At 43.2% G+C, this 13,366-nt stretch overlaps 1 protein-coding gene across 1 annotated transcript; it reads right to left on the bottom strand.

Moving 5' to 3' along the window:
* Positions 1–849: 849 nt before the first annotated feature.
* On the bottom strand, positions 850–12,229 carry CMTM6 (CKLF like MARVEL transmembrane domain containing 6). Its single transcript, XM_080387324.1, has 4 exons — positions 12,020–12,229; positions 8,003–8,179; positions 7,020–7,118; positions 850–5,523 (listed from the first exon to the last, which is right to left on the bottom strand). Exons 1-4 carry the CDS (start codon positions 12,140–12,142, stop codon positions 5,374–5,376), a joined length of 549 nt encoding a protein of 182 aa, XP_080243450.1. The 5' UTR covers positions 12,143–12,229; the 3' UTR covers positions 850–5,373.
* Positions 12,230–13,366: the final 1,137 nt, after the last annotated feature.

The following is a 13,366-nucleotide window of genomic DNA, read 5'->3' as shown; positions in this document are numbered from 1 at the left end:
CTTCTGAGTTATTTTCTCATGCTGTGTAAATCCACCACTGATCTACCCTTTTAATACAACATTTTGTCTCAGTCATTTTCTTGCCACTAGTTTTCACATGTAATTAAAAGCCCTAGAGACCTTTGTTCCTTATGAATCCTTATGGTTACACTCATCTCTGGCAGCTTCATCAGAGACAATTTCCCTTTAACGTTACAATATAAATAAACTACACCACGGCATTCTAACTTCAGTGCCGGCAATGCAGAAAGTGCTATTCTTCTCCTGTTTACAAGACAACCACCAGATAATGAGCAATCTGTAGGATTATGAAACAAAAAAGCAGCCCTGCCAGAAACCATGCAGGTTTATTTCCTTTTCCTCGCCCCCTACCACCGATAATCAGACAGCTGCTCCCCTTCGACCCAGTAACTGGGTCACCTGCATTTTTCTACACCAGAAGAAATTATTTGCTCTTAACACCTTTTGCTAGTTTGTGCTCATTCCTTTAACAAATCTGGCACTTTTATTTTTTCCAGTTCCACTGTAATCAAGACAATAGGAAAGCAGCACTTGAATTACACTTGTTACAGTAACTTGTAGACCGAAGTAGGTGTCAAGGCTATTGCAAACTAGTTTGGTTGGACCCGGTAATAAGAGGCAGTACTGACCTTGTCGGACCTTTCTTCCTGGAAACACTTCAGCGAGAATATCCAGCTTTGCAAGTTGGACCCTCTTCCTCAGTAACGGGCAAACACATTGCAAGCTCCTTCCTCCAAACCCCAAACAAAGAATGATGTTATTTCCTATGGTTGGCTCTGGGAGAACTACATAGCGACACCAAATCATAGCAGCAGAAACAAAACCCACTGAAGTTATTTACTACTATTTTATTTAAAAAGTGATTACAAAATATTTTAGAAAGTTCTTAAGACCAAAAAAGCATAATACATTTAAAAAGACCACAGGTTTAGAATGGAAAAATATTTAAGCATTTCAAAATTATTTAAAAGGAAATTCAAGGCAACACTGGCAACAAAACTGTATACAATTTTTATACAAAACCCTGCTGCACTATCATCCTGATTTAATAATCATTAAAAGTCACTTAAATTCTCAAAGATATTAAAAGTGATATAGTTCTGAACAGCATAAAATTTACTATCTAGAGAACTGCTTATGTTTACAGCAATAGACTAAAAAGATGAATTTCCATCTTAAAAGCACTACCAGCATCTTGATTCATTACAAATTTATATAACCTTTCAAAAATTTCACAAAGATTTCCCTTCAGTGTAGAAAGCTTGGTATTTTTATTGCACAAATCTGAACAAGGATCACCACGATGGCCATTATGCAAAAATGTCTTGTGCAGAGCTCTGAGAATTGTGTGAGATAGCTTAACTGCTTTTTGAAGTTGGAGGGTGCAAAGGTAGGACTGTTACTGCAGTAGACCACAACCCTTCCCTGCTATTTATAAGCACAGAGTGCAAGCAGTAAGGCACAATTTCTTCACGTATTTAGAACCCAAAGGACACTGGTAGCATTGTGATTTTAATGTGTGCTAAACACCAAACACAAAAATTAACATTCACAATCTACACAATGCCAGTGCAGTTTTTCAGAGCAGAAACTCACGGTCCAGCCACTTAACAACAAGTCCTCACACGTCCTGGAGAACCCTCTCCACCGATTCTCAAGGCACTGTAAACAAAGCCTGAAAGTGGGTGCAGAGCCTTTAAAATATTTTTGGATGGACTCAGCTGGAAAAGACAAAAGCTTTTAATGTGTCTGAGCAGGCTTGCAACACCACTGCCAAGCACTGTGGGAGGGAGAAGACAATCCCCAGATAGGTATACTGGGCCAGCTGCTTCTTTCCACAGGTTTTACTACCAGTTGAGACTGTACAGAGATGGTTACTTTGCAAACAGAAGAAATTTAAAGACGGTTGCTTGTAACAGCACTTCTGCCAGGGCTCCCACCACTCTCCTTAAACCCTAACCCACTTCAGTATAAAGCAGCCACCTTAATGTAAGTAATTTTAATAGCTGGTTTAAATAAAGTTTAAGTAAGCTGGTTTAAAGGCTGATTTCATCAGAAGCAGGCTGGGAAACAAGCAGACCACTTTGCTGACGGAGCACAGGAGGGGTAAGAGACATCCAGCCACACACGCAGAGCTCCTGCAAAACCCGACATTTAATCTAGCTCCAAAACTGTTCTCTGGGATCCGTCAAAAGACAGATACTCAAAGCCTGGATCTGACACCAGAAGCATCAAAGGGGGCATGTCAAGACTGCAGGAGACCAGCCTGCTCAGCCACAGCAGCAAGGAAGCCTCTCCCCCAGCTCGCCTGGGAGGGCAGAAGAGCTAGGAGGTACACACACCTGCCCCTTTCTCTTAGCAAGCTGATGAAGCAGTTAAGGAAATGACCTCACAGAGGCTGAGAGCAACATACACACTAGCAAACCTGCTTCTCAGCTATTTTTAAACAGAACAAAAAGAACACCTCATACTTGTAAGCCTTGCATTAATAGTACCACCATGCAGAAACTGTTAGCCAACAGAGTTTGGAAGCAACAATTACCAATTGCCTTAAACCTACAACCAGTGCATGACTTGCTTGTAGCTAAATAGGATCTGAAGTGGAACAATATTGTTGTTGTAAAGAATAGCAGGACTCTTCCTATTAGTAGGCTCCTGTAACATATGGGAAAACAACTAACAGGTTTCCCAAGAACTACCATTTGTCATTTTCATTAGCTGATGGCAACGCTTGCATCCCTTTCAGTCAGAGATGGGATCTGATCCTCAAATCTATACGTGGATCAGTCAGCCGGTGAGAGAATAACTACCTACTTGGAACGGCTAAAATGAAAACGAAAAAACATGCCAAAACCCCTTCACTCTAACAACCTGAAACATGCCAGGGTTGCCAACATGGATGTAGCGGGAGAATCCATCAAACCATTCTGTAAAGTTTGGTAGCATTTGTTTCAAAAGGCTTAACAGTCAGATCATGGGAGTCAGAAGATCTCAGTCAGAGTAATTTCTGACACCAGCTCTTCGTGGCACGCTTTCATAAAAATAACTTGCTCTGTATTTCAGTTTCTCTCCAAAGTATCAGCAGTAAATATCACAGATAGGCCAAGGCAGAGAGATGACTTTCCAGATCCCTTTCGGTACCAGTATCTTCAGTTCAGGAATGGACACCAATAACAAAGCACTTAGGTGGGGAAATACCTACAGAAAAAGCAACCAAACCCCAGAACTCTATTCACATATGTTCAAGTGAGAAAAATTACCTCAAGATAAAAGCCCTGTCATGGTGCTGCATTGCTTAATAGATAGCAGCAGCAGCGTTACACTATATTTACAGCTTTTGATTATAGGTCAAGATTTAGAAACTACAGACATTTTGATGTGAAAAAAAATTTAGTAGAATCCTGAGCAATAAAAACCAAACAACAACCAACCCACCCTTAGAATGTTAAATTGCAGATACGGAGACAATCCTTGAAGTAAGACCCTACAAATCACAGCAGGGTTGCTCCTCATTCAGTTAAGTGTTGTATCACCAGTAACACTGCCTGTAAACAAAATGACTGTAATCTAGCCCGTTTTCAGACACAGCTACAGCAAGCTCTGTACACCTAGACTGAGATCAGGTTTTAGTGCAAATGGACACTAATAAATACAAAGGGAAAAAAGCCAGTCCAAAGAGCCTTTCTGCTTCACAAAGCAGGAAATTCTATAAAGGAAACTATGTCTCTTAATGCATGGCTCTGAAAACAAGCTACAGCTTAAACATGATGCTTCCCAACACCTGTCAAAATTTTACATCCTCCAAGCAAAGTGTAGTGTTACGGTTAAGCCCAGACCTTAGAGAGAGAAGATCAAACTCATGTTCATCAGAAATTGGCAGCACTGGAAAAAACCCTCTGACCTTCTTTTACAGTCCTTTGTCTTACAACAGCTTCCTCATCCTTTTCCAATTACAGCCTGCTCAGCCAATTTCTGGAGGGCTTAGTCTCAGTGTTGCCACAATAGGTTACAGGACAATACATCTGACAGACTAGGGTATTGATGAAAAGGAGTTAATGCCTGGAAGACACAGCAAATGTCACGAGTACTCAGACTAGAATTGTTTTTGCATAATCGGCTGCTTCTCATTTGTTTTGGTATTTTGGAACATCTGGCTTACAGCAATTTGCTCTACTTTTGAAGGCGTTCCTCTTAAGCAAGGTCTAGCAGTCTTGCTTCTAGCTCAGACATCTGAAAAATGCCTTTTCACCGCTTAATTTCTTTTACAGCCATCAACATCTGGTCTGATACGTCCATCACTTGTGTGATACGTGTTGCATCAGTAGTATTTCTTGCAGTCCTACAGCCTGTCACTTTTAAGCCAAATCAAGGGTAGAAGTGCTTATTTACCTGTTTACCCACTAAGATAGTCAGCAGCAAGAAATCTTAAGCTCGTGCCATATTTATAAACAGAAATGTTGGGGTCCATAACCATTCTGGCAAAACTTACCATTATCTATGCATAAACAAGCTGCATGTGGTATGAACCTTGCAAGTAATATTCACCAGAATAGTACCAACATGCTGTAACATTTTTCCCATTGACGTTCAGATTGCTGCTTTTGGGGTTGCTTCATGAAAATATTTATTCTTCATCTTTTTTCTGTCACAGCTGGCTTTTCAAGTTTCTTCCTGCAACTTTTATAGCTTTCAAAACAATCTGAAAGAAGATTCTGGCATACAAGTCCAAACTTTGACAATCATGGAGTGCAAAACTGTCTCCTTAATATACCATTACATTACCCTCCCCATAAAACCCCTGCACTCACTATTCCATTAAGCTGATCTCCAGAGACAGAACTGAGACATATGAATAGTGAAAAAAAACCAAAACCCCTTGCATGAGGATAAGCGTTTCTGTAAGGCTCCAGTTAGGTATCCCTTTTACATTCACAGTTTGACTGGCAAGTACGAAAATGAATCCTGCAGTACTGATTTATAACTCCTAACAGAAGTATTTGGTCCATTTATACAGAAAGTATCTTCAGGGTATAGCTCAGAATTTATGCATCACACATTAACCTTTAGTATCAACTGTCAAAATCAAATTGCCACGCTTGTCCTTGTGTTATTCTACTTAGACACCACTTGTTTAGTGTATGTCACCTGGAGAGGCGGCAGGACCAGTTAATAAGCAGGTCCAGTTACCTCAGAACATGATGCTCAAGATGCCATTACTTGACCTAAGGATCCGTAAAAAATTGTGATGAGCAATGCATACAAAATTAGAAGGAGAGACAGAAGGTGTTACCTACAGTGCACTGAAAGTTCATTTTAGTTTGCTCCATTCAAAAGAAAAAAAATTCTAAAAAGTTAGCTTTGTTTATTCAATGGCTGATTTTCTGTGGCACTCTGAGTGTTGCCAGGATTTTCAGAGCTTCCACTGGCGGTTTTTTTCTGTCTGTGAAAACGCTCTATAACCATTTCAGCTAAAAATGCAGCACTTGCAAGAAATCCAAACACCTGTGAAAGTGAAAGGAATGTATGATTTTAAAATGTACAAATATTAACAGTATGCTAACATTGTTTAGAGAGATTTGCTGGACTATTTATGTATGTTAACGCTTACATATTGAGATTACAGTCCTACTTAAATCAATAGTTCCCTTTACATTAGAAACAGATCAGAAATCATAATTCTAGCACAAGTAATGCAAAAGTTTTTACAGTTTTCATTCCTTAATCAAGTGTGAACCTTATGTGTTCCAAGCAGCCCTTAACAGTAGAAGTATATTAATTTTATTGCAGAAATTAATTATTAAAGAAGCATGGCACTGGTGGTATAGCCGAGTATTTATCCGAGAGATGGCTGCTGATTAAAGGAAGTAAGTGAAGAAGAATAACACATGGAAGGTGAAGGGAGAGAAGATCTGCAGAGCCTAAGCAAGTCCTTACTGTGTCAGCAAGGGGGGGTGGAAGGACATTTTGTTAAGCACATTTCATTATTAGTCATGGCAAGACAGTGGTAAGGAGAAGGGTTTTTTTAGCAGCTCTTTTCACGCGAGGAAATAAACACATGCATTATTCTAACTTCTACCTAAATTTTACATGACTGGTTTGCCCCAAAGCAATTTGACACTAGTAAGTCTTAAATCACAACAGTTGTTGTTTTTCCAGCTCCAGGAAAAAACCCGAAAGACTTTATACTCAGACTATTAGGTCTGAATATATCAGCATCACAGAAGATGACTACACAAAAGTGTGTATCTGTAATAGCTCACGCCGCCTGTGGAACAGAATTATTTTGTGTCTTTTCTGACTCATTTTTTCCTCAATCAAGAATAAAATCAAAATTTGATCTTTCAAACTAATATATTCAGCATTCAAATGTTATTCAAAAGAAGTGCCAAATGAGTGAAGAATTATCACATCCACAGCATCCCAAAGCCTCTTCAGCACCTTACCCTGCCTCTTCAGTGTTCCCTGGGTGATGGATGCCCTGTTGCTCTTCTAACTAATTCTGTCACTGAGGAAACCGCTCCTCTTACTGCAGCCTTTGCAAGTCAGCTTTCTCCACATATGCTTTGTAATGCCTGGCAAAATACATGGTTTCTTGCTGACTTTGTGAGGGGGTGGTATTATGAAAGGACAATTGAGGAAAGAAATAGGCATTTCAGACATAAGGTATCGGAGAACTAGGGAAGCTGTGAGAGACGGCAACATCACAACAGTGACAGATGACAGGGAAAAATACAGAGCCAAGGGAGTGAAGTCTGAGGACCCCAGAAGCAAGCTGCAAATGCTCGCGAGCTGGAAGTGCGCGCAGAGCTTTCCAGCAATCCTGAGGAATGCCTGCTCTTTGGGTTTCCTACAGTAAGTTTCTGCAAGGTCTGAAATAGCTAATTCCTCCTAAAATGCTGCAATGCACTGAGTTCTATTCCCTGCAAGTTGAGTTTAAAGAGAGGAGAAATTAACATACAAAATAAATACAAAATAAATCATGCAATTTTAAAACTTACACATGCGACTTTTTCAACAGCAGACCCAGAGCTGGTTGCAGCAAGCACTATTGATGCTAACAAAAAACAGAAACCTATGGCTGGCATGGCCCACAAATTCTGCAAATACAAAAAAGTGAATGTTACAGAATTGTAGATATGCTACCTGAAAAAGAACAAGTATGACAACAGCAGTTGAGTTAATCTGCCAGTGAATTTATGCTTTGAAACTCTGATGCTAATGGAAGCTTCAGGAAATATATTTCACAACTGCATTCCAAACAACACTCAACTTTGTCAATTATTTAAAAGAGTCTGCATTACATACTTCCCTGGTTTTGTCTTCTTTAAATATTTCATTCATTTCACCCAACTTTTTTCACAATCAAATTCAAGCTCAGGTCAACCACGCTAACGTTATTCCCTATGTAAAGCATCTGGAAAGTCAGAAACCTGTAACTAAATGTGCTTATGCAAATCTCTTACTACACTCCCTTATCTGTACCTTCACGTAAAAAACTTGCTGTTTGCTCTGAAGACAAATAGAAAGGGACACTAAGACAGTAGAATATTCTTACTGACTTTACAGGGCAACTTTGTGCTACTCCTGGATCTTCTGAAATATAAAAGCATGAACTGTAACGAGTGTATTACCAAAAAGGAGGTAGGCTACACCCAGTAGGAAAAGACAGCTTAATCAGGCAAGTTACAAGTATCATGCTGGCAGTAAACTGCGTTCCATATAAGTAATATATGCAATGACTACGCAGTAGTATTAGTCTGCGTGAAGGACTTTCACACAAGTCCTAAAATCCTGCAGGTAACCAAATGACAATTTTGGAAAAGTTGTCAATATAAAAGGGACTCTCAAAGCTGACTCATTTTTAAACTATAATCTACCCTTTAAATAAAGAAGAAAAGGTGATTCATTCTGTACAGCGTTTTTACTCCACAGTAGTCTTTAAGCACTTATGAGAAAAGGTTTAAAAAAAAAAAATCCTTACCCCTCTCCGTACTTTATCTTCCCCAAGTGTTTCATATATATTAGTGCAATACACACACAGGATCACGAGGCTCAAAAGAAAGGCACTGCAGCTTATGAATTCAAAGAAGTAAAGTCCACCACACATGATGCAATTCTGCACAATTTCTTCAAAAATAACAGCCAGAAGAGAGAGAATCTGCAAAGAAATAACATGCTTGAGTTGGATCAGTCTCTAGTATCTTCAGGAAACAGCCATGCCTGATAGGAACATTAATAAAGACAGCTGTAGCAAAAATCTTCAATCTACAAAGAACTTGGTAAAATTCTACACTGTTTTCTTACAGGCAGAAATAATTATATAGTGACACAGTTTACACTTGCTGTTAAAGTTCATCAATAAACTACGCTTAGGTAAGCTGAGCACTCACCGCCAAATACAGGCTTCTTGATTAGACAGACAAGATTCCCAGTTTGTGGTTTTGTGCACTTGCCAGTTGGAAGCAGACGAAGCAGGCAGCGTGGAGACACATACTGCTCAGAGCAAGCAAAAATGCTATTGCTTACTGCTTACAATTGCACTTAATTTTAAATGAGTTTGGGTTCAGGGTAGAGGGGGAAACTGGATGGCATTGACACAGTCGGCTCCCTCCCTGAAAATTTACAGCTGATGTTACCTCCTTCAACAAAGCTTCAGAGAAAGTGGATATAGCTAATGCCTCAAGTGCTTATGACCCGGTAACAACAGGAGCTCAGCTGTACTTGTAGGAACCAAAATGTTAAACTATGTTTAAGCCATGTTGGACAGTGTTTAATCTACGCAGAAGCTTATGTTCACCTTCTGCTACAGTATGTTTTGAGGAACGAACATGAATTAATTCCTGTACAGTCACCATACATCTGCTGCTGGACTTTCCACTGTTATATTGTACAAAAAAGAATATTGCTTTATTTATACATTTTCTCATTTTGGCCACTCCTTGATAGTTTCCTTCATCCCTTAAAATTGACACAGCATTATAGATCCTTGTAGTAAGGAGTTCACCAAATTAAAACAAAACCATTGTAGGAATCAGACTCCATCATAAAATGAAGACTGATGTAAGGATTACGATCATATTTTTGGTAAGAGTATATGGGCAATAATGAGGTTGACAGTTCTTCTTTAAAAAAAATTAGTTTAAAAAAACCCTATAAAATTCAGAATTGCTCTTGGAAAATAACCATCAGCCTCAGGTTTCAGTTTTCTGACAGTAAAACTAAGAACAACAATTTAGCATGTGGGAACTGTAAATTCCCCCCACTAAGCCAGACCTCAGAAGGGCACTTCCAAGCATCATATTTTGAAAACGCTGCAATCATATAAAGTAAACAGGATCTCAGAAAGGGAAAGAACCCGAGCTGGGAAACACAGTATCACTATCAGGCCTCCACATACTTCCCTTCTCTCCCACAGCAGCTGGCAAGGCAAACTTCTCAGCAGCCTTCGAACCTAAAATTGTGACTACAATGGCTGTCCAAAGGAATGTTTTGAACTCTGAACTTCCAATTTTCAAGTATTTTTTGGCATTTCAAAAGATTCGCCTACAGCTGCATCCAATGACTTTCAATTTTGCATTTTTCACAAGGTCAGCTAAAGCGTATGTTTTCATGCAGTGTTATAGCTCTCTTTTATCAGCACTGAAAACTGAATGCCATCACTTTCACCTGGGCTGAAACAGAACAGAAAATAAACCTGCCCTGAAAAGAATTTATAAGCCCAGATAACCATAGTATGATCTAAGTAACTGAAAAAAAACCCTGAGTATACAAAGGAGCAGAAAGAAATCCCACTCAAAGAGTAGCTATAAAGGGTTCAGTATCAAGTAAATGAAATTTACCAAGGGGAATCCTATGTGGGACTCGTCCAAGTCAATATTCAATTTTCTCTAGTTTTTTCTGGTATTAGTCAGAAGATTATCATCTCTATTATTCATCTGCATTTTAGTAACATCCCGCTATTAGATACAGTATAAATGCATGAGTCACTTTAAACAAGCCAGGAGACTCCACATTTTGTTCAGTTTCCCAAGAATTGTTCTGCCAGAGATCCCACTTCATCCATCAGTGTTAGTCCTGGGATAAGTGCAGACCTCTGCAGGCTTATATGAAACAGCCAAAGCTCCTTCTGTTTTGTTGAAGAATAGGTACAGGCCATAAACTTCTAATTCTTTAGGAGCATATCAAGCAGCTGTCCATCCTATTTAGGATAATCATAATTTTCCTTCCCTACCTGGAAAGCTTTTAAAATAATGCTTCTGTTCAGGTAAGTAGTTTAAGACTTTGGTACACCATTAAATTTGCATATGAAAAAGCTTATTTTAGTCAGTGAACCTGCTTACATAAACCATCTGCTTGTCTGGGAGCAACAGCCAGCAGATCTTACTTTATTGATCTCCAGTAGATGAAATAAAAGTTTATGTCCTGTTATATTTATTTATTTACTTACTTAATTATTTATTTATACACTGTTAGAAAACATATTTTTTGGCAGCATTACTATTACCTTTGCCAGCACTCAAGAATCTTCCATTTTTGGTTAAGGGTCTTGACTGTGTGCAAGGCCAAGTTTAAAACCCAAATGTTCTCTTTTCTGCAATGCTGAACTCATGAGAAAGGGTTGGAAATCACCTACAATCCCCGTGAACATGAGACATCTGACTAAAAAGCCACTTTGTTGGCTGCAAAAATGTACCCTGACAGATATTTACAGTCAGCTGCCCTTTCCCAGTGTCTGTTTCACTACCTCCCTGCCAGTACTTACATGATGCTCCTCGTGTCCCTATCAGCAGTCCCACAGGCACATTTCGGAAAAGCCCACCACTGAGCACAGAGCAAACAAGCCTGAACCATGTGCCCAGCTGCTGAATGTGTTCAGGAGTAACGTTACAGACAGCAAAAAGCAAGCAGAATATAAGCCTTTTATTTCCTGGTGGGCACAGGACTGTCCAACATAAAGCGATGCAATGTGACGTCTCGTGCAATGGGCCACCACCAACACCGCATGTTTCTGACGCAATTTTCTAACATGAATGACAGGAGAAACGAGCCTGATTTCGGCACAGACAGTGCGGCGTGACCACCTTACAGATGGGCCGCAGGAGAGGCAGGTCCAGATCTGATAACCCAGCAAGCCCTTCCCTGTTCTCCTGCCTCTACCCTGAGGCTCAGCCAAAGGCTGCTACCTCCCGCTTTCATCCACCGTGGCCCTCAGAAGAAAACAGGAAGCTTTCCATGAGGTTTCCCTCTGATTTACAACCCCAACGCCAGCAGGCTGCTAATCCAGGCTGGTTCAGCACCCAACCTCGGTGGCACGATGCACACGGTCGTCGGATGCCAGCACCTGCTCTGGTAGCTGCCACGTGAAAAAGGCACAAGCCTGTTACTTCCCCACCATAAAATGGTCTGAACCTGTAGAGACGACGGCGTTATAAGACACCGTGTGTGTCTGCCTTCCACCCGAGTTACAAGCCCGAGCAGTTCCGTGCCCGACAGCCAGGCTGGGCTAGGCTGGGCTGGGCTGGGCTGGGCTGGGCTGGGCCGGGCTCCCCGCGGCCCGAGGAGCTCCCCTCACGGCTGCGGGCCGCCGCGCCCCCCGCCCGCGCTCTGCCAGGCAGTTCAATTTGTAAGCGGGGGGGGTGTGTGTGTGTGTGTGTGTGCCCTAACGCCGGCGGTCACCTTCACACGCCCGTTTCCACACCGACGCTGCGCTTCTGACAAGCGGAGACACCTGTAAAGCCGGCGGGCGGCTGTCGCTGGACGCGCGGCCTCTCCCGCCCCCTCGGGGCCGCCGCTCTGCCCGGGGGTGCTGGCTCCGCGCACGGCCCGCCACGGCCCCGGCGGCGGGGGGACACGGCCCCGGCCTGTGGGGAGCCACGGCCCAGGCCCCGGCGGCGGGGGGCCACGGCTTGTGGGGGCCTGCGGAGGCGGGCGGGCGGTCAGTCGGCAACGGCCGCCCCGGCCGCGCTCCCCGCCGCGCTGAGGAGAGGAGAGCACTCACCGCCTGCAGCGCTTTGGTCGGCAGCCGCCATCCCCGCAGGTGCTGCAGGCTGCAGCTGAAGGGGCAGCAGGACGGCTTGGTCTGCGGCTCGGTGGTCGCGTTGTAGACGGCGCCGTTCTCCATGGCCGCGCCAGCTGCCCGCAGCGGGAAAGCGAAAGCAAAAGGGCGGCGGCGGGAAAGGGAAGGGGAAGGGAGGGGAGGGCGGCGGCCCCGCCGGGACCGAGGCGCTTCCTGCGGCGAGCGCCAGCCCCCCGGCGGCGGGGCGGGGGCGCTGACGGGCGGCGGGGCCGCCTCAGACCCGGGGCCGGTCTCGGCGCCGTGAGGGCCGCGCGTTCAGAAGGGTTTACAAGGGAATTCGCTTTCCCGTCGTCACGCGAGGTTACGACATCAGAAGGGTTTTTTAAGGCAAAGCTTCCATGCCCTGCTGTCAGTGAGGGAAAAGACGAGCGCCCCGGGCCCCGCTGCCGTGGCCAGCCCAGAGCAAGGCACCGGTTTTGGCACCTGCGTAAGCACAGATTGGGCCTGTTGTGTGTGAGCAAAGGTGCGTTGTGTGCACTTTAATATTATTAACGTAGTATCTACACAAGAACTATGGTCCTTCATAGTCAAGTTAGGTATACCTCGCCTGCTTCAGTTCGGTTGAATGCAATCTACGGACAGACAAGGTGGGGATTTGCTTCCCTCACCTGCGCACTGCACGCTGAGGGAGCAGAGTGGCCATGCTGCCTTGGAGCCACGCTGCCAGGCACCGTTTTTAACTCCACCAAGGGCCACCATTCACTGGACAGACGGAGCAGTACGGGCCTGATAAGCAGTCAGGCCATGGTCTGTGCTGAGCACGTACCAACGGGCCACATGTAACCTCTCCTGGTAAGACAGCATGAACCAGGGAACATGGGGGGTAGCTGGGCAGGATGGTACGGACTTGTCTGTGCCATAACCGATGTTTGGCTGCAGGAATCTGCTTGAGAGGCAAAGGAGTAGGGCAAGTTCCATAATTCCTAAGACATGTGAGTTTGCACTTGAGTAAGGTGTCGACATGGGTGTGCCCCAGCTGCTGCCCAGGGTTGGAATGACAAGTCTGACATGGCTCCTGCTGGCAGCATCCCAGGCTGCAGGACTGAGCAGGCAGGTGTAGTCAGTAATGTTACTAGTACCACTTACAAGTCCTCAGAGCCTTCATAACGTTTTTTTTTTTACATTAGTACATTATAAATAAGTTTACAGAACAGAGGCTGGCATCTCTCTTCTGAAGGAAATTCCCTTTTTGTTTTGCTTCCTTCCTTGATAACATGTCAAAACTGGCTGAATAACTCCAAAGCCACAAAGTGTGTGACCAGGCTCTGC

The sequence above is a fragment of the Falco punctatus genome (genome assembly GCF_963210335.1).
Source record: "Falco punctatus genome assembly, chromosome: 4".
Lineage (NCBI taxonomy): Eukaryota > Metazoa > Chordata > Aves > Falconiformes > Falconidae > Falco > Falco punctatus.
Note: the sequence above shows the minus strand (reverse complement) of the source record. Positions and strands in the feature narration are given on the sequence as shown.

What these genes read in the sequence shown, in the direction of transcription:
- CMTM6 (XM_080387324.1), bottom strand. Translation starts at nt 12,142, where the DNA reads ATGGAGAACGGCGCCGTCTACAACGCGACCACCGAGCCGCAGACCAAG. An exon ending in CGACCAAAGCGCTGCAGGCG is followed by an intron (nt 8,180 to 12,019) that starts GTGAGTGCTCTC and finishes ATTTCTTTGCAG; the next exon opens with ATTCTCTCTCTTCTGGCTGT. An exon ending in AAGATAAAGTACGGAGAGGG is followed by an intron (nt 7,119 to 8,002) that starts GTAAGGATTTTT and finishes TTGTATTTGCAG; the next exon opens with AATTTGTGGGCCATGCCAGC.